At 38.1% G+C, this 21842-nt stretch overlaps 2 protein-coding genes across 2 annotated transcripts; both read left to right on the top strand.

The window, feature by feature from the left end:
- The first annotated feature begins 3916 nt into the window (after window positions 1–3916).
- On the top strand, window positions 3917–4873 carry LOC145130948 (uncharacterized). The gene has a single exon (XM_079065694.1). It carries the CDS (start codon window positions 3917–3919, stop codon window positions 4871–4873), a length of 957 nt encoding a protein of 318 aa, XP_078921820.1.
- A 15651-nt stretch (window positions 4874–20524) lies between these two features.
- On the top strand, window positions 20525–21481 carry LOC145130947 (uncharacterized). The gene has a single exon (XM_079065693.1). The coding sequence runs from the start codon at window positions 20525–20527 to the stop codon at window positions 21479–21481; it is 957 nt and encodes a 318-aa protein (XP_078921819.1).
- Window positions 21482–21842: the final 361 nt, after the last annotated feature.

The following is a 21842-nucleotide window of genomic DNA, read 5'->3' as shown; positions in this document are numbered from 1 at the left end:
TTAAGTTTATACTATACAAAGCTATTGAATGTAATTCAAACAATGTTTTAAACTGATGTAAACATTTTTACTTAAGTATTCACTGTAATGGTTGTGTTGCTATGATTGCTGTTATTCATTGGTTGTGATGCTATACATGACGTCCTCCGCCCCGGAACGCTTCCGCCATCGGTTTCGGGGTGTGACAAAATATATTATAAAGAGAATCACCTCACGTAGCAAGTAACTAGATGAGGGACCCAAAGCAACATACAAAAGAGTTTAGGCCATTACAAGCCGATAAAAGGCGACACTAACCACTCGTCTCAATTACAAATTACATTTTTACCCCTGTGTTTTAGCCAATAAAAGACGATAGTCTTAATACATTCAGTACCTTGTAGCAATCAAATTCCTTCCTGTTGAAATAGTCGTTTGCTCCTGAATCGCCATAAATTCCATAACATTTTGTAACATATAATAGCTAGCCGTTTCCTTTTCAGGCGTCTATAGCATGAAGAAGATCACCGGTATCCCTTATTAAGTTTTGATCAAGCCTTACTCCACACCAGCTCATGACATTGTTCCTGATTCTGGACGCAAACGGCCAGTCGATGAGAACATGTTCTGCACTTTCCTGTTGTCCAATACACGAGCTACACAACAGTGAATTGACCTTTATACCCCTTGTCTCCAGAGCAATAGCTGCAGGTATTCTACCTTGTGCAGCTCTCCAAACGAAACATAACACCTTGATTGGGTCCGCCTTACTCTAATGTATTGTCTTAGGTCCTGTAGTGGTGATAAGATGTTTGTCAATAATCTTTCTAACTGATCTAACAGTGTACGTGCCATCACTCCTTAGCTTACATCTACAGTGGTCAGCTCCATGAACTAGGCGAACACCCGAAATGTCATTAGTGAGCGCTCGGACGGTTGGCCCTAATCCAAAATCGGGGGGTGAGACTTCCAATTCCATGTGATAGTTGCTCCTGAAATTCTGTCAGCGACTGAACACTTTTTTCTGGATTCCAACTCAAATAGGGAAGGGTATTTGGCTTTTAAGTTCACTAAATCCAACCATGAGTCGTACCAGAATAAGGTTTCGTTTCCTGCTTCCACCACCAACTTGAATATATCGTGAACTCCCAATCTATGCTTCAACAATTCCTTTTTAATTCCTCCAATGGTACTCCATACCCCACTACCATTTTGTCTAGATAAGTAATCGAATGGCTTATTTGACAAGTTGTGTAGACCGTGGATTACCCGAGCCCATAGAGAGTACTTCTCTTTTTTTAAACGCCACCACCATTTCACGAGTAACCCAATGTTTAAGGCTTGTATAGAGCCAACACCCAGTCCGTCGTCACTTTTAGCTGCTAGGACTTTATCCCATGCCACCCAATGTATTTTCTTTCTTTCGTCGCACCCACCCCATAGAAATGTTCTTCTAATTTTCTCCATCTCGTCTAATACACCCTTCGGGGCCTTGAACAATGATAAGTAGTAGGTGGGTAGATTACCAAGAGCTTACTTTATTAACGTTAATCTACCCCCAAACGAGAGGGTTTTGGCCTTCCAGAGAGATAGTTTGGAATGGAATTTCTTAAGTATGGGCCTCCAATTTTTTATAAGATTCATGTTGGCTTCTACTGGGACTCCAAGGTAGTCAAAGGGGAGAACTCCAGCTTCACACCCCAATAAGCTTTCCCAATTCGTTGTTTCTTTCAAGGTGGCGCCAATACCAAAAACTCTTGATTTATGAAAGTTTACCTTGAGGCCCGAAGATATGTGAAAACACCTTAAAATTCGCGCAAGGTTTTTGAGATTAGCTCGAGACCACTCACCAATAAACAACGCATCGTCCGCGTAGAATAAGTGAGATAGCCTTGGTCCGTTTCTGGGAATTTGTATCCCTTTAAAGATCTCTTTATCTCAAGCAGATTTGAGAGCTACGTTTAAGCCCTCCATAGTGATAATAAATAAGTATGGTGAAAGAGGATTCCCTTGCCTAATCCCTTTAGAATTAGAGAATTCTTTCGTTGGAGCGCCATTGATGATAACTGACGCTCTAGACGATTTTAAACAACCCTGAATCCACATCCTCCATTTGTTCCCAAACCCCATATGTGCAAGAATCGAATCTAAGTATTCCCAATTCAACAAATCGAATGCTTTTTCGAAATCTACCTTGAAGAGAAGGACTTTTTTCCTAAACCGCTTTGCCCATGAACAGATCTCATTAATCATAAGGGGGTCGTTAAGTATACAACGTCCTTCCACATATGCCGGCTGAACATCATCAATTACCCCACCAATGACTGTCTTCATGCGAGTGGATAGTAGCTTGCTTATGATCTTACTTAAGCATCCAATAAGACTTATTGCACGGAAGTCATTCAATGAAAGCGGGTCTTTGACTTTAGGAGAAGGCATAATGAAAGAAGAGTTGCACCTACGAGATAACGAACCAAACGCTTCGAAATACCTCACAAAATTCATCACATCGTATTTAATGATGTCCCAAAATTTTTTAAAAAACTTAAAGGAATAGCCATCGGGTCCTGGGGCGTTTTCACTTCTGCATTGCCAAATTGCATCTTTAACCTCCTTTAAAATTAAGGGAGATTCGATTCTAATGGCATCCATCATTGAGATTGTTTTGAACCTCGAGTTGATGAGTTTAGGTCTGGAGAGGTGATCTTCCTTGAATTTCCTTTCGTAGAATTTGAATACTTCCTCTTTAATCTCGTTGAGCTCAGTAGTCCAACGACCGTTGATCATGAGGCCATGCAAACGATTCCTCCTATTCTTGTTGTTGATGTAACCATGGAAAAACTTAGTATTTTCATCCCCATCAACAATCCATTTAATTTTGGCTTTCTGTTTTAGGTCCATGGTCTTCAATCGTTCCAACTCTGTTATCTTTTTAATCCCATTGTTCCAATTGTTCACCTCCTCAGTAGTGAGAGGTCTGAATTCGGCAAGCTTCTCAAGTTCATTGACCATATTCTTTGTATCACTTAACTATTTCATTTCTTTCAGGCCCTCTATTTTTCTCCACTTCTTAATCGATTCTTTTAAAAATCTGAGTTTGACAGCCAGATAAGCATCTAGAGTGCCATAACCCATAAACCGGTTCCATGTGTCAATTACCACCTGATCAAAACCCTCTCTTAGTAACAAGGAGTTGAATAGTTTGAACGGGATTGGTCCAAAGTCGGTAACAACAGACAGCAATGTGGTGGGGCTATGATCAGACAACTCCCGCGGGTGGGCCTTCACTGCACTAAGGGGAAAAGAAGTAAGACATCATTTCATCTTCTTATTTTAGTCGCTTATTCACCACAACCAACAGTTTCAATTGAAAGGTTGCATAACAATTTTTTGTCATTTTAGCAAAAAAAAAAAAAAAAAAAAAAAAAAAAAACTAATAATAATCAAAGTCTTAATGATTAAGGCTATGTTTGGGTCACCACAGCTAGCTGATAAGCTAATTAAGTTTTCGATCTGATCTTTTTTAAGTTGTCATGTTAGGCAAACCAAAAATAGTTTATAAGCTAACGTTTTAAAAAGTTACTTAGACTAGTTTCTTAAGAGTTTTTTTTTTTTCTTTTTTTTTTTTTTTAATTTTCCAAATATATCCCTTAATAAATTATAGAAAACATTTTTTTAAAATGTCCTTTTATGTCATTATATAAATTTCAAACATATTTTTTAAATGCCCTTTTATGTCATTATATAAATTTGAGATAGACTAGTGGCTCATATTAAGAGGATAACTTATAATTCCTTCCTGAATCAAACCATCACAAACTGTGAAATGTTAGTTTCCCGTTATTTCTTTTACTAAATCTTGAAACGCGTTTTTTTTTCTCTATAAAGTTGATAGACTTGCCTGATCTTTTGTCACTGAAAACTCTTTAGACTACAGATGGAATCCAAAAAGATTTTTCTTCAGTTCCTAGAATTCTTGAAGAAATGGATCGTGATTATGTCGAAAAATAGCAAACTAATGGCCATTGTAACCTCGATCTACATCATCATCGCGTCTCTTTTCTCCGTCTTGAACATCTCTACAGTCAAACCAATGATATTTGATGTTGTCACAAAATCTATGATGCTACCTTCTCAAGATCCACAAGGCCCTGTTTTTGCACAAGTTCAAAATACGATGCAGAAAGAGTTCAAAATATTCTTAGGCACCGAACTAGCTTTCATTGTAGGCCTATTCATCACGTCTCTTATTGCCCAAAATGCAATTATTTTGCTAATTGGAGCTGCTCACAAGGACGAGAAAATATCTCATATAGATCTGATCTTAAGGATGCCACAACCATTAAAAAGGACCTTCATCACTTCTTTTCATGTAACACTTCTCAGAATTGGCTTTCTCTACATTGGTTTCTTTTTCGTAATGGTTCTTATCATAGTGACTTCTGGGAACAAGATTGTATCAAAACTGATACTATGGGCGCTCGTGGTTCTTGTTGTGAGCATGTATCTATATTTTTCAGTTGTTTGGGTTCTATCCATGGTGGTTTCCGTGCTAGAAGAGTGTTCTGGAATTGAGGCGTTAGGAAGAGCTGGGAGGCTTGTTAAAGGCATGAAGTTAAAAGGGTTTCTTCTGAACTTTCTGTTGGATCTTCTATCATATGTTTTCTTTCATTTCTTCTCGAGGATGATGATGGTTAAACAGCCCGCATTGACTCAGGCGATCTTGCTTTTTTTTCTGGTGGGTTTTATCTGTTCGATAACCATGTTCAAGTTTCAGGCATACACAGTTTTATACTTCGAGTGCAAGAAGAATCATGGTGAAGAGATTGAGCTACATGGGAGCGTTGAATATAGTAAAATACCAAGAGTACCCCTTGGTGAAGAACTACTATAAGATTTACTGATGTGTTGTATGTTTCCAGACCACATAATCGTCTGTTGTGATCATGTATTGAAATATTCTAGCTAGCATCCTTATTTTGCTACTTGTATAAAATGGCAATGTTTATGAGAAATGAATACAAGGTAAGCTGGTATAAAATTAATGTCCAAGATGAAAACTCACTAGCATAAGTTTATCACACTAGAAAGTACAATTTCTATAAAGATTCTATTCCCAATGGAATATGCAATGCCTTTTCAGGCGCTTATGCATCCCAGTAACTAAAATGGGTAATTCTAAAGGCACAAATTCAATTCCAAATACATGAATGAGTTGATTGAATGATATATATCATTTACTAAACTTAGCCATTTTTAATATATTATATTAAATTTGTCTCTTAAACTAATTATATATATATATATATATATATATATATATATATATATATATATATATATATATATATAGATCAATTTAGAAGCCCCTTATGGAACAGTTCCTGCATGTGATTAGCTGTTTTTTTTCTTTTCTACTTTATTTTTTGTTATTTATCCATATTTTTATTGTTGGTAGATTACACGTGTAAATAACTGTGGAAATACGTGTCCGACCCTTCTTCTCCACCGTTTTGTTCTCCAACATGCCTGCACAAGTACCATCCTCTTTAAGGGAAAAGTCCTTTTTGTTAAAGACTTTTTGTAAAAGACATTTTTCCAAAAGATGTTGTTTAAAAAGTGTTTGGGATTCATTTTCAGGGCTCTTTTTCATTTGTCCAATTTTTGGGTGAAGTATTAACATATACACCAGATGATTGAATATAGTACTTAACTCTTTGTTTTTTGTTATTTATCCATATTTTTATTGTTGGTGGATTACACGTGTAAATAACTGTGGAAATAACTGTCCGACCCTTCTTCTCCACCGTTTTGTTCTCCAATAACATGACTGAACAAGTACCATCCTCTTTATTTCTCTTTACATCACCACTTTAAGGGGGTGTTTGAGATTCCTTTTCAAGGGGAAAAGTCCTTTTTGTAAAAGACATTTTTCCCAAATATGTTGTTTAAAAAGTGTTTGGGATTCATTTTCAGGGCTCTTTTTCATTTGTCCGATTTTTGGGTGAAGTATTAACATATACACCAAATGATTGAATATAGTACTTAACTCTTTGTTTTTTGTTATTTATCCATATTTTTATTGTTGGTAGATTACACGTGTAAATAACTGTGGAAATAACTGTCCGACCCTTCTTCTCCACCGTTTTGTTCTCTAATAACATGACTGAATAAGTACCATCCTCTTTATTTCTCTTTACATCACCACTTTAAGGGGGTGTTTGAAAATCCTTTTCAAGGGGAAAGGTCCTTTTTGTAAAAGACATTTTTCCAAAAGATGTTGTTTAAAAAGTGTTTGGGATTCATTTTCAGGGCTCTTTTTCATTTGTCCGATTTTTGGGTGAAGTATTAACATATACAACAGATGATTGAATATAGTACTTAACTCTTTGTTTTTTGTTATTTATCCATATTTTTATTGTTGGTGGATTACACGTGTAAATAACTGTGGAAATAACCTCCCGACCCTTCTTCTCCACCGTTTTGTTCTCCAATAACATGCCTACACAAGTACCATCCTCTTTATTTCTCTTTACATCACCGCTTTAAGGGGGTGTTTGAGATTCCTTTTCAAGGGGAAAAGCCCTTTTTGTAAAAGACATTTTTCCAAAAGATGTTGTTTAAAAAGTGTTTGGGATTCCTTTTCAGGGCTCTTTTTCATTTGTCCGATTTTTGGGTGAAGTATTAACATATACACCAGATGATTGAATATAGTACTTAACTCTTTGTTTTTTGTTATTTATCCATATTTTTATTGTTGGTGGATTAAACGTGTAAATAACTGTGGAAATAACCCTTCTTCTCCACCGTTTTGTTCTCCAATAACATGTCTGCACAAGTACCATCCTCTTTATTTCTCTTTACATCACCGCTTTAAGGGGGTGTTTGGATTCCTTTTCAAGGGGAAAAGTCCTTTTTGTAAAAGGACTTTTTGTAAAAGACATTTTTCCAAAAGATGTTTAAAAAATGTTTGGGATTCCTTTTCAGGGCTCTTTTTCATTTGTCCGATTTTTGGGTGAAGTATTAACATATACACCAGATGATTGAATATAGTACTTAACTCTTTGTTTTTTGTTATTTATCCATATTTTTATTGTTGGTGGATTACACGTGTAAATAACTGTGGAAATAACTGTCCGACCCTTCTTCTCCACCGTTTTGTTCTCCAATAACATGCCTGCACAAGTACCATCCTCTTTATTTCTCTTTACATCACCACTTTAAGGGGGTGTTTGAGATTCCTTTTCAAGGGGAAAAGTCCTTTTTGTAAAAGACTTTTTGTAAAAGACATTTTTCCAAAAGATGTTGTTTAAAAAGTGTTTGGGATTCCTTTTGAGGACTCTTTTTCATTTGTCCGATTTTTGGGTGAAGTATTAACATATACACCACATGATTGAATATACTACTAAACTCTTTGTTTTTTGTTATTTATCCATATTTTTATTGTTGGTGGATTACACGTGTAAATAACTGTGGAAATAACTGTCCGACCCTTCTTCTCCACCGTTTTGTTCTCTAATAACATGCCTGCACAAGTACCATCCTCTTTATTTCTCTTTATATCACCGCTTTAAGGGGGTGTTTGGGATTCCTTTTCAAGGGGAAAAGTCCTTTTTGTAAAAGGAGTTTTTGTAAAATACATTTTTCCAAAAGATGTTTAAAAAGTGTTTGGGATTCCTTTTGCGGGCTCTTTTTCATTTGTTCGATTTTTGGGTGAACTATTAACATATACACCAGATGATTGAATATAGTACTTAACTCTTTGTTTTTTGTTATTTATCCATATTTTTATTGTTGGTGGATTACACGTGTAAATAACTGTGGAAATAACTATCCGACCCTTCTTCTCCACCGTTTTGTTCTCCAATAACATGCCTGCACAAGTACCATCCTCTTTATTTTTCTTTACATCACCGCTTTAAGGGGGTGTTTGGATTCCTTTTCAAGGGGAAAAGTCCTTTTTGTAAAAGGAGTTTTTGTAAAAGACCTTTTTCCAAAAGATGTTGTTTAAAAAGTGTTTGGGATTCCTTTTGAGGGTTCTTTTTCATTTGTCCGATTTTTGGGTGAAGTATTAACATATACACCAATGATTGAATATAGTACTTAACTCTAGAAGTTGAAGTGACGCAGGGTCTGATTTGGCGTAGATTACTTACATCAACCCACTAGAAGAAGAACTGGTTTGCTCATCACTCTTTCATTCATGTTTTAATTATGTTTCTCATGCACCGTGTTTTCTTCTCTTTGTCTAATTTTTATAGGAATTTGAAAGTAATTTTGATGCACACCAACTGCTCGATAAAATGCTTAAACCAAATCTTAGTTCTTCTTTTTTGTTTGCAAACTCCATAAAATTTTCCAGAGTTGTTGTTTTGATGTTGCATATCTCTCAACAGGTAATCAATTTCATCATCAACATATGGTAAGGTGTTTTTAAATTAAGTCTCCAATAAAAATTTAAAATAGTTTTTTTTCCTACGACAATTGTGTGTTTAGACTAAGTATTTATGAAGTTAACATCCGTGTGGGATATTCGTTGTCTCTATTTCATATTATTCGAATGAAATAGTTATGTTACCCATGAATATTTACATGGGTTTGGACGAATCCATATAATAGTTTTATTGCTTTCATTTGGAAGTTTGACTAAGAGTTGGGTTCAAAGACTATTTACAAATTAAAAAGTTAATGATCGTTAGGTCATTTTGGTATTGAAACAAAATTGAAACTTAGTTATTATCAATTGCAATTGTTTCATTAAGCATTGACATATCATATATCATTTACCCACAGCAATAACAACTTGTGTTCTATTAAACAACAAATTCTTTAAAAAAATTGGCATGCCCTAAAGAGTAAGCACAGGTTTGGTTCCATTTTTGATTTTAAGTACCATATTTTTTTTAAAAGATGTTATAACAGTAAATCAAATAGAAATCCAATTCAATATAAATAGACCAACTATGCTTCTGTTTTGGTTATGGTTATTCAGACGATCAGAATAGAGGTTTGCAACCCGAAGAAAATATGTAAGTTTATGTAAATATGTATCCTAAAGTTAAAAAATGATTTTGTAAATTTAACATTGTAACATCCTGTTATTTACTGTTTATAAAGTCAACTCTAGTCAAACAAAAGTCAAACAGAGGTCAACCAAAATCCTTTTTATTATTTGGGTATTGATTAAGGTTGTGATAATAACCTTTATTTGTTAAAATCCTTAAAATATCTATAGTTAAATTTAAACAATACAGTTAAAGTCCTGACATTATAACCAGAATCTCCAGCAGGGGATCGAAACAGTGTGTGTATAGATCTATATTGGGATTGACAACCCCGCACTCGGACTGCTAGCTACAGGCATACACGCCTGTGAGTGACAAATTGTTATCAACAGTTTTCAGCGCACTCATAGCGTTGGGTCAGGCCATCTAGTCAGTATGGTTGTAATAACTCATATAAAAGATATCAACAATATGTTAGTGTATGATTAAATAAACTTAAGTACATTTTCAAAGTACTAGTTTACAAGATACAGTTTACAGTATTACATTACAGTTTACAGTACAGTTGATGAAATCATACATACTCTCAGATACAAGCTTACATAAAGATTACAAATACAGAACATTGGTTTACAAATAGAACAGTCTATGTAACAAAAAAAACTACTTTTCATATACAACAGAAAATATAGGATTTTCTGGAAACAGTTTATATATTCAAGAAACAGAAGACATTCTTACAAAACATAAATACTTATTCACTCACTCAACTTTATGTTGATACTCTCTTTTCAAATTACTTATATTCTCAGGGAACCAGTAGACAGGTACACCCCGAGCTTTTGAGAAGATGGAGCTATTTATGTCTTGTCTTCTTCTTTTGTACAACTATTTAGTTTCAGTATACAATGTTGAAACACATGTAAATATTTATACTTTTTAAATACAATGGTTGTTTATACTTTGTTTACTATATTACATGTGTTGTAATACTACAAATGAAGTCCTCCACCCCGGACGTTTCCGCCGTCTGGTTTGGGGGTGTGACAAATTGGTATCAGAGCATTGTTTATAGTGAACTCAGTTTATCAATCCATAAAAGATATACAAACTATAAATACATTTGGGGCTGAGAGCTCAGACTACAAGTATACTTTTAAAATTTAAGTATTTTTACAATAAGTATACTAACAATCATACCGACAAGTACAATATCACAGTTATAAGAACTTAAAAGTATTTGGATGTTGAACATTACAGTCAAACATGGACAGTTATGTAATCATATCTGGGATTAATATAGTCTGATCAACTATATTGATTTGAGATATGACAAACATGTGTTTGGGAGTGATAGTGGTGTTGTGACATGTCTAAAACTTACCATACATATTCAGAAGAACTTTAGAACATAACATAAATATAACTAGATTATTTGAGATATGACTCGATGCTTGATTTTTCGAAATAATCGGGTTTCCGTGCGATTTTTGGTTCCGACTCGTAAATAATTTAATTAAATATAACTAGATTATTTTCTAAACCAAATGGTTTGACGGAAAAGTTAATGAATTCGAAATTTTATTAATAGAAATCACGAAACGGAAACGGGAAAAGTTTCGGGTTGTCACATCATCCCCCCGTTAGAGGGAATTTCGTCCCGAAATTCGAACCCAGAAATACAAATCATGGATTAGGAAAGAGATGCGGATACTTCTGTTTCATCTGATCTTCGCGCTCCCAAGTGAATTCAGGTCCCCGCTTGGCATTCCAACGAACCTTCACTATCGGGATGCGACTTTGTTTCGTTCGTTTGATCTCTCTGTACCCGCCGAACTTTGGGGTCCAGATCCGGTTTATGAAATAATACACTCCGTCTCCTTTGACCTCCAAGTCCTTGTCCATTCCCCGCAAAGCTTCATCTGTCACGTTCTCGGGTGTTAAGGCTTCGAGCTGAGCCTCTCTGATCTGTGCGGACAGGTAGGAATGGATGGTCATTGTTAGTGCCTTCACCTTACGCCCCGAATACTCCTTTCGGCTGAGGGCGTCTGCTACCACATTGGCCTTGCCGGGATGATAGCGAATTTCGCACTCGTAGTCACTGAGTAACTCTACCCATCGCCGTTGTCTCATGTTTAACTCCTTTTGATCGAAAATATGTTGCAAGCTCTTATGGTCGGTGAAGATAGTGCACTTGGTTCCATAGAGATAGTGTCTCCAGATCTTTAACGCAAAGACCACTGCTCCCAATTCTAAATCATGGGTTGTGTAATTGACTTCGTGTGTTTTCAACTGCCTCGAGGCATAGGCGATGACATTTCCTCTCTGCATGAGCACACAGCCTAGGCCCTGATTGGATGCATCACAATAGACTACGAAGTCTTCCGTCCCTTCGGGCAGGGACAAGACAGGTGCACTGCACAGGGCCTGCTTCAATGTTTGAAATGCAGTGTCTTGCTTGACTCCCCAACTGAAGGTTACACCCTTCTGTGTCAGGGTGGTTAAAGGCTTAGCGATTCTGGAGAAGTTCTGGATGAACCTGCGATAATAGCCCGCGAGACCCAAGAATTGCCGGATTTCTGTGGGTGTCTTTGGTGCAGACCAATTCTCAATCGCTTTGATCTTGGACGGGTCCACATGTATTCCTTTCTTGCTAATCACGTGTCCAAGGAAATTCACCTTCTTGATCCAGAATTCGCACTTCGAAAATTTCGCGTATAGTTTTTCTACCCTTAATGTTTCCAACACCTGCCTTAAGTGCTGTTTATGGTCATCCTCACTCCGCGAATAGACAAGTATATCGTCGATGAACACAATCACGAACTTGTCTAAGAAGGGCGGCACACCCGATTCATCAAGTCCATGAATACTGCCGGTGCGTTGGTTAGACCAAAGGGCATTACTACAAACTCGTAGTGTCCATAGCGAGTTCGGAATGTTGTTTTGGGCACATCATCCTCATGAACTCGCAACTGATGGTACCCTGATCTTAGATCTATCTTTGAGAAATAGCTGGCTCCCTGAAGTTGGTCGAAGAGATCGTCGATTCTGGGTAAGGGATATCGGTTCTTGATAGTAAGCTTATTCAGCTCACGGTAGTCAATGCACATCCGAAAGGATCCATATTTCTTTTTCACAAATAAGATCGGAGCTCCCCAGGGTGAGGAACTCGGCCTTATGAATCCTTTGCTGATCAACTCACTGAGTTGGCTGGATAATTCTTTCATTTCCGCTGGCGCTAAACGGTAAGGAATACAGGAGTAGCTCCGGGGATCAAGTCGATACGAAACTCGACTTGGCGCTCGGGAGGGATTCCTGGGAGATCTTCGGGGAAAACGTCAGGAAAGTTACAGACTTCGGGGATGCTCTCGAGGTCTCTAACTCCTTGCGTCACGTCTATAACGTGAGCTAGAAATGCATGGCACTCCTTTCGCAGATACTTCCGAGCTTTGATGCATGAAATGATACGGAGGTTCGAGCTAGGCTTATCTCCGTAAATCATGAGGGCTTCACCAGAGGGAAGATTGAGACGGATAGCCTTCTCGAAACAAAGAATATCAGCATGATTGAAGCTTAACCAGTCCATGCCGATAATGACGTCGAAACTCTTGATGGACACAGGCATAAGGTCGATGGGAAACGGATAATTGTCTAGAGTAAGAGTACAGCCTATGAATATGTCGTTAGTGCTCTCCTTCTTTCCGTTAGCCATCTCGACGGTAAATGTTTCGGTTAGAGGTTAGGATTCACACTTGATTAAATGTTTGAATGTATGACTAACAAAACTCCTCTCCGCACCAGAATCGAAGAGAATGCATGCATAAGAGTTGTCAAGGAGGAACGTACCCGTAACAACGGTAGGATCAGCAACTGCTTCCTCCTGGCCCATCACCAAAACTCTTCCTGTATTGCCCCCAGTTGCTACCTTGGGGCAGTTTCTCCTAAAGTGCCCAGCCTCTCCACATCTATAACAAGTTTGACCAGCGCCCGCTCCCGGAGCCTGGTTGGCCGGTTGAGCCGGCGTCTTGCAGTATCGAACTGTGTGTCCTTTCTTTCCACAGTTGTTGCATATCAACTCACGGCAGGGTCCGTGATGGTGAAAGTTACACTTGTTGCACAGGGGTAGTTTTCCAGCATAACCACCGGTAGGAGATTGGGTGGTTGGAACAGCAGTGGGAGCAGCAGCAGGAGCAGTAACAACATGAACTACCACTGTTTGTTGTTTCTTGGAGGGATCCTGCGAAGACTGACCCTTTCGTTTGTTACCAAACTTCTTCTTCTTCCTACCGCTTTCCTTTTGTGATTCAGAGACAGCTGCCACTTCATCCAGATCGATTCCATGATCGATCAAAGTCTGTGCCAGATCCTTGGCGCTTTCAAATGTGGTCGGCCTCGCAGCCAAGACATTCCCCTTGGTTGGTTGTGTCAGTCCCCTGATGTACCTTTCGATTTTCTTGCTTTTCGGGGTGACCATTCCCGGACAGAGGAGAGCCAGATCACAAAATCTCGCGGTGTAGGCAGCGATGTCGGAACCCTTCATCTTCAAGTTCCAGAGTTCATGTTCCAACTTTTGCACTTCGCCCCTCGGGCAGTACTCCGCGAGCATGAGCTCCTTCAGTCTTTCCCAACCCATGACATTAGCCACTGGCAGGGTTAGGGTTTTGACTCGACCATTCCACCAGGTCAAGGCTCTGTCAGTGAAGGTGCAGGCGGCGAACTTCACCTTGTTTGCTTCAGAACAAACGCAAATTTCGAAGATGGATTCGATCTTCTCGAACCATCGAGTCAGGGCGATGACACCTCCATTTCCGTCGAAGGACTTGGGTTTTGCAATCATGAAGTCCTTGTAGGAACATTCTTTTTGTTGTCCCTGGGATCTGTCTTGCCTTTGAGGGTTGGTTCCACCTCCAGCCCCACCAGCATTCACTTGTGCCAATGCTGCAGTCACGGCGGCTGTAACTGCTGCCTGGAACATGACGGGGTCGAACTGAGGGGGTGGTGGTGGTGGCGGGGTGTCGTCGTTTCTTCTGATGGGTCTTGGTCGAGGAGGCATCTCGTTCTAGAAAACAGTCAGGAAGAAGAGGACGGTAAGTCCTCGAGATATATATAAAACAAAATATATCTCATCCTGATAATAAAAGTATACTACCGAGCGATAAGCACCGAAAGGTTACTATCACGAGTAAGTTATCGCTTAAGGAAGAAGAGGTAGCAACACTTAGAGTGAATCTGTATACTGAGTTTGGCTCTAGCGAAAATACTCCTATAGTATTATATGTGAGATGATGTTTGGTAAGTTTTAGGCCTGTTGTAACACCACAGTCACTCCCAAGCACATGTTGGTATGTCTCGACTGAATATAGTTGATCAGGCTATATTCACCCTAGACATGATTACATAACTGCCCAGGTTTAACCGCAACGTTCCAGCATCCAAATACTTTTGTTCTTTTCTACTAGCGACACGAATTTTGTTATGTATGCATGCTCGTATACTTTTTATAAAAATACTTTATATTTTGAAAGTATAATTTTAGCGTAGAGCCCTTGTTTATAGCGAACTAGTATACCGAACCTTACGTTGTATACAACTATAAACACTAAGATTGATGTGACAACCCGAAACTTTTCCCGTTTCCGTTTCGTGATTTCCGTTAATAAAATTTCGAATTCATTAACTTTTCCGTCAAACTTTTTTGTTTAGAAAATAATCTAGTTATATTTAATTAAATTATTTACGAGTCGGAACCAAAAATCACACGGAAACCCGATTATTTCGAAAAATCAAGCATTTGCGGTCTAAATGAGATTACGACCGTAAACGTGTTTACGGCCGTATACTCGTTTACGCCCGTAAACCCGTTTACGGTCAGTAACGAGTGGACCCCCCACCTCACCCCTATAAATACGATGCCTCCACATTCATTAGAACATTTCTGGCCAAAAACTCTCTCCTTCTCTCTCTAAGAACCTTAACCGTAAACACTCAAAACGCCTTCAAATTTCAGAAATCATCGAGAAAACCACGTTTGGGTCGCTTTGGAACGTCTCAGGGCACTCGTCTCTTCGAAATCAGCATCCAGCTCTAGTGTTCTTGAGTTTACGGTCAGCCTTCAGAAACCGTAAACTCTGTTCTTGAGTTTACGGTCCAAGCCTTCAAGAACCATAAACTCTGTTCTTGAGTTTACGGTCCAAGCCTTCAAGAACCGTAAACTATGTTCTTGAGTTTACGGTCCAAGCCTTCAAGAACCGTAAACTCTGTTCTTGAGTTTACGGACGTAAACTCACCGAGCCTTCGGGAACCGTAAACCCCTCTTCGACCGTAAACACCTTTTTGGTGGTGCTTTTGGCTGAAAACTCATTTTCTTCGATTCGATCAAGTCCCGGATTTCGTTAAGTGTCACGTGCAACAACTCAAGGATCTTCATTCAGTCAACGATTTCACAACAAGAACTGTGAGTTCATACCCCTACATTTTTCCGTGTTTTTAATGTTTTCAGGGGGGAATACAAGCTAAACATAAATGTTTTCAAAACTCATGCAATGCTCATACTTTAACCCTTTGTACTGTGTTGAGCATAAAGGGGCGTTTTCACTAAAATTGCATAGTTTTCCGGACTCGCTATTCACTACATTATACATGCAAACTATAATCGGTATAGTTTGGGATTTTTCTAAAACATATCAAGTATAGAAACTTTCACTACTAAACATATGTGCTGAAACAGAAACCGTTTACAGTTTACATCACTACTTTATCATGGTTTTCATAACTGTAATTATCACTATATACGGGATACATACGGATTTTCACTACGGAGAATGCTACTACACTACATGTAAACTAGATTGTACGATACTGTGAGGCGCTACTTCACTACTGTACCCTTAGGTGTACAGGGATAAATCCTACCACTGTATAACCAGAGTCTCCTGGAGGGAGAGCGTGAGATTTGTGAATAGATCTATTCGGGACTGACAATCCCACATCTGGACTGCTAGCTACAGTTAGGCGGGCACGCCTGAGATGTACAAATGTCATTTAACTCGACGCCTGAAGAATGTTGGAAAGGTCTCTAGTCATATCAAGCATGGTTATACGACTCACAATATGTATAAATCACCTTTAGTTTACAGCTTAACACTCTTCAACAGTTCTACTTTTACTAAATAGAACTGATACACACTACGTATTCTGGCTAAAGCCAGGGTTTTTCAAACAGAACCGATTATGCAATGGGTTCACATATAAAATACTTACACTTCATGATTAGTTTTAGCTAGTCCATGAGGTAGTATTTTCGCATATCACTACAGTTTTCAGTAACGAACATTCATGGTTTTATACGAAATCGATAACGCTACCCTTTTCACTAAAGAAAATATCGGATTTTCTTGGAAACATACAGATATTCATGGTTTATTACAGAACTGATAACACTACATTTTCACTAAGGAAAATATCGGATTTTCTTGAAACTATACAAATATTTTCCGAACTCATCAACGATTTTCACTACAAACCATCGCTTATGAACTCACCAGCTTTATGCTGATACTCTTTTAAACTGCTTGTATTCTCAGGAAATCAGTAGACAGGTACTTGCTGGATTTTCGAGGAACGGGAGCAATAAGAGTTTTAAGTTTATACTATACAAAGCTATTGAATGTAATTCAAACAATGTTTTAAACTGATGTAAACATTTTTACTTAAGTATTCACTGTAATGGTTGTGTTGCTATGATTGCTGTTATTCATTGGTTGTGATGCTATACATGACGTCCTCCGCCCCGGAACGCTTCCGCCATCGGTTTCGGGGTGTGACAAAATATATTATAAAGAGAATCACCTCACGTAGCAAGTAACTAGATGAGGGACCCAAAGCAACATACAAAAGAGTTTAGGCCATTACAAGCCGATAAAAGGCGACACTAACCACTCGTCTCAATTACAAATTACATTTTTACCCCTGTGTTTTAGCCAATAAAAGACGATAGTCTTAATACATTCAGTACCTTGTAGCAATCAAATTCCTTCCTGTTGAAATAGTCGTTTGCTCCTGAATCGCCATAAATTCCATAACATTTTGTAACATATAATAGCTAGCCGTTTCCTTTTCAGGCGTCTATAGCATGAAGAAGATCACCGGTATCCCTTATTAAGTTTTGATCAAGCCTTACTCCACACCAGCTCATGACATTGTTCCTGATTCTGGACGCAAACGGCCAGTCGATGAGAACATGTTCTGCACTTTCCTGTTGTCCAATACACGAGCTACACAACAGTGAATTGACCTTTATACCCCTTGTCTCCAGAGCAATAGCTGCAGGTATTCTACCTTGTGCAGCTCTCCAAACGAAACATAACACCTTGATTGGGTCCGCCTTACTCTAATGTATTGTCTTAGGTCCTGTAGTGGTGATAAGATGTTTGTCAATAATCTTTCTAACTGATCTAACAGTGTACGTGCCATCACTCCTTAGCTTACATCTACAGTGGTCAGCTCCATGAACTAGGCGAACACCCGAAATGTCATTAGTGAGCGCTCGGACGGTTGGCCCTAATCCAAAATCGGGGGGTGAGACTTCCAATTCCATGTGATAGTTGCTCCTGAAATTCTGTCAGCGACTGAACACTTTTTTCTGGATTCCAACTCAAATAGGGAAGGGTATTTGGCTTTTAAGTTCACTAAATCCAACCATGAGTCGTACCAGAATAAGGTTTCGTTTCCTGCTTCCACCACCAACTTGAATATATCGTGAACTCCCAATCTATGCTTCAACAATTCCTTTTTAATTCCTCCAATGGTACTCCATACCCCACTACCATTTTGTCTAGATAAGTAATCGAATGGCTTATTTGACAAGTTGTGTAGACCGTGGATTACCCGAGCCCATAGAGAGTACTTCTCTTTTTTTAAACGCCACCACCATTTCACGAGTAACCCAATGTTTAAGGCTTGTATAGAGCCAACACCCAGTCCGTCGTCACTTTTAGCTGCTAGGACTTTATCCCATGCCACCCAATGTATTTTCTTTCTTTCGTCGCACCCACCCCATAGAAATGTTCTTCTAATTTCCTCCATCTCGTCTAATACACCCTTCGGGGCCTTGAACAATGATAAGTAGTAGGTGGGTAGATTACCAAGAGCTTACTTTATTAACGTTAATCTACCCCCAAACGAGAGGGTTTTGGCCTTCCAGAGAGATAGTTTGGAATGGAATTTCTTAAGTATGGGCCTCCAATTTTTTATAAGATTCATGTTGGCTTCTACTGGGACTCCAAGGTAGTCAAAGGGGAGAACTCCAGCTTCACACCCCAATAAGCTTTCCCAATTCGCTGTTTCTTTCAAGGTGGCGCCAATACCAAAAACTCTTGATTTATGAAAGTTTACCTTGAGGCCCGAAGATATGTGAAAACACCTTAAAATTCGCGCAAGGTTTTTGAGATTAGCTCGAGACCACTCACCAATAAACAACGCATCGTCCGCGTAGAATAAGTAAGATAGCCTTGGTCCGTTTCTGGGAATTTGTATCCCTTTAAAGATCTCTTTATCTCAAGCAGATTTGAGAGCTACGTTTAAGCCCTCCATAGTGATAATAAATAAGTATGGTGAAAGAGGATTCCCTTGCCTAATCCCTTTAGAATTAGAGAATTCTTTCGTTGGAGCGCCATTGATGATAACTGACACTCTAGACGATTTTAAACAACCCTGAATCCACATCCTCCATTTGTTCCCAAACCCCATATGTGCAAGAATCGAATCTAAGTATTCCCAATTCAACAAATCGAATGCTTTTTCGAAATCTACCTTGAAGAGAAGGACTTTTTTCCTAAACCGCTTTGCCCATGAACAGATCTCATTAATCATAAGGGGGTCGTTAAGTATACAACGTCCTTCCACATATGCCGGCTGAACATCATCAATTACCCCACCAATGACTGTCTTCATGCGAGTGGATAGTAGCTTGCTTATGATCTTACTTAAGCATCCAATAAGACTTATTGCACGGAAGTCATTCAATGAAAGCGGGTCTTTGACTTTAGGAGAAGGCATAATGAAAGAAGAGTTGCACCTACGAGATAACGAACCAAACGCTTCGAAATACCTCACAAAATTCATCACATCGTATTTAATGATGTCCCAAAATTTTTTAAAAAACTTAAAGGAATAGCCATCGGGTCCTGGGGCTTTTTCACTTCTGCATTGCCAAATTGCATCTTTAACCTCCTTTAAAATTAAGGGAGATTCGATTCTAATGGCATCCATCATTGAGATTGTTTTGAACCTCGAGTTGATGAGTTTAGGTCTGGAGAGGTGATCTTCCTTGAATTTCCTTTCGTAGAATTTGAATACTTCCTCTTTAATCTCGTTGAGCTCAGTAGTCCAACGACCGTTGATCATGAGGCCATGCAAACGATTCCTCCTATTCTTGTTGTTGATGTAACCATGGAAAAACTTAGTATTTTCATCCCCATCAACAATCCATTTAATTTTGGCTTTCTGTTTTAGGTCCATGGTCTTCAATCGTTCCAACTCTGTTATCTTTTTAATCCCATTGTTCCAATTGTTCACCTCCTCAGTAGTGAGAGGTCTGAATTCGGCAAGCTTCTCAAGTTCATTGACCATATTCTTTGTATCACTTAACTATTTCATTTCTTTCAGACCCTCTATTTTTCTCCACTTCTTAATCGATTATTTTAAAAATCTGAGTTTGACAGCCAGATAAGCATCTAGAGTGCCATAACCCATAAACCGGTTCCATGTGTCAATTACCACCTGATCAAAACCCTCTCTTAGTAACAAGGAGTTGAATAGTTTGAACGGGATTGGTCCAAAGTCGGTAACAACAGACAGCAATGTGGTGGGGCTATGATCAGACAACTCCCGCGGGTGGGCCTTCACTGCACTAAGGGGAAAAGAAGTAAGACATCATTTCATCTTCTTATTTTAGTCGCTTATTCACCACAACCAACAGTTTCAATTGAAAGGTTGCATAACAATTTTTTGTCATTTTAGCAAAAAAAAAAAAAAAAAAAAAAAAAACTAATAATAATCAAAGTCTTAATGATTAAGGCTATGTTTGGGTCACCACAGCTAGCTGATAAGCTAATTAAGTTTTCGATCTGATCTTTTTTAAGTTGTCATGTTAGGCAAACCAAAAATAGTTTATAAGCTAACGTTTTAAAAAGTTACTTAGACTACTTTCTTAAGAGTTTTTTTTTTTTTTTTTTAATTTTCCAAATATATCCCTTAATAAATTATAGAAAACATTTTTTTAAAATGTCCTTTTATGTCATTATATAAATTTCAAACATATTTTTTAAATGCCCTTTTATGTCATTATATAAATTTGAGATAGACTAGTGGCTCATATTAAGAGGATAACTTATAATTCCTTCCTGAATCAAACCATCACAAACTGTGAAATGTTAGTTTCCCGTTATTTCTTTTACTAAATCTTGAAACGCGTTTTTTTTTCTCTATAAAGTTGATAGACTTGCCTGATCTTTTGTCACTGAAAACTCTTTAGACTACAGATGGAATCCAAAAAGATTTTTCTTCAGTTCCTAGAATTCTTGAAGAAATGGATCGTGATTATGTCGAAAAATAGCAAACTAATGGCCATTGTAACCTCGATCTACATCATCATCGCGTCTCTTTTCTCCGTCTTGAACATCTCTACAGTCAAACCAATGATATTTGATGTTGTCACAAAATCTATGATGCTACCTTCTCAAGATCCACAAGGCCCTGTTTTTGCACAAGTTCAAAATACGATGCAGAAAGAGTTCAAAATATTCTTAGGCACCGAACTAGCTTTCATTGTAGGCCTATTCATCACGTCTCTTATTGCCCAAAATGCAATTATTTTGCTAATTGGAGCTGCTCACAAGGACGAGAAAATATCTCATATAGATCTGATCTTAAGGATGCCACAACCATTAAAAAGGACCTTCATCACTTCTTTTCATGTAACACTTCTCAGAATTGGCTTTCTCTACATTGGTTTCTTTTTCGTAATGGTTCTTATCATAGTGACTTCTGGGAACAAGATTGTATCAAAACTGATACTATGGGCGCTCGTGGTTCTTGTTGTGAGCATGTATCTATATTTTTCAGTTGTTTGGGTTCTATCCATGGTGGTTTCCGTGCTAGAAGAGTGTTCTGGAATTGAGGCGTTAGGAAGAGCTGGGAGGCTTGTTAAAGGCATGAAGTTAAAAGGGTTTCTTCTGAACTTTCTGTTGGATCTTCTATCATATGTTTTCTTTCATTTCTTCTCGAGGATGATGATGGTTAAACAGCCCGCATTGACTCAGGCGATCTTGCTTTTTTTTCTGGTGGGTTTTATCTGTTCGATAACCATGTTCAAGTTTCAGGCATACACAGTTTTATACTTCGAGTGCAAGAAGAATCATGGTGAAGAGATTGAGCTACATGGGAGCGTTGAATATAGTAAAATACCAAGAGTACCCCTTGGTGAAGAACTACTATAAGATTTACTGATGTGTTGTATGTTTCCAGACCACATAATCGTCTGTTGTGATCATGTATTGAAATATTCTAGCTAGCATCCTTATTTTGCTACTTGTATAAAATGGCAATGTTTATGAGAAATGAATACAAGGTAAGCTGGTATAAAATTAATGTCCAAGATGAAAACTCACTAGCATAAGTTTATCACACTAGAAAGTACAATTTCTATCAAGATTCTATTCCCAATGGAATATGCAATGCATTTTCAGGCGCTTATGCATCCCAGTAACTAAAATGGGTAATTCTAAAGGCACAAATTCAATTCCAAATACAGGAATGAGTTGATTGAATGATATATATCATTTACTAAACTTAGCCATT

The sequence above is a fragment of the Lactuca virosa genome, chromosome 8, assembly GCF_052849685.1.
Source record: "Lactuca virosa cultivar CGN04683 chromosome 8, Lactuca_virosa_CGN04683_v6, whole genome shotgun sequence".
NCBI classification, from domain to species: domain Eukaryota; kingdom Viridiplantae; phylum Streptophyta; class Magnoliopsida; order Asterales; family Asteraceae; genus Lactuca; species Lactuca virosa.
This window is presented reverse-complemented; position numbering and strand designations above follow the sequence as displayed.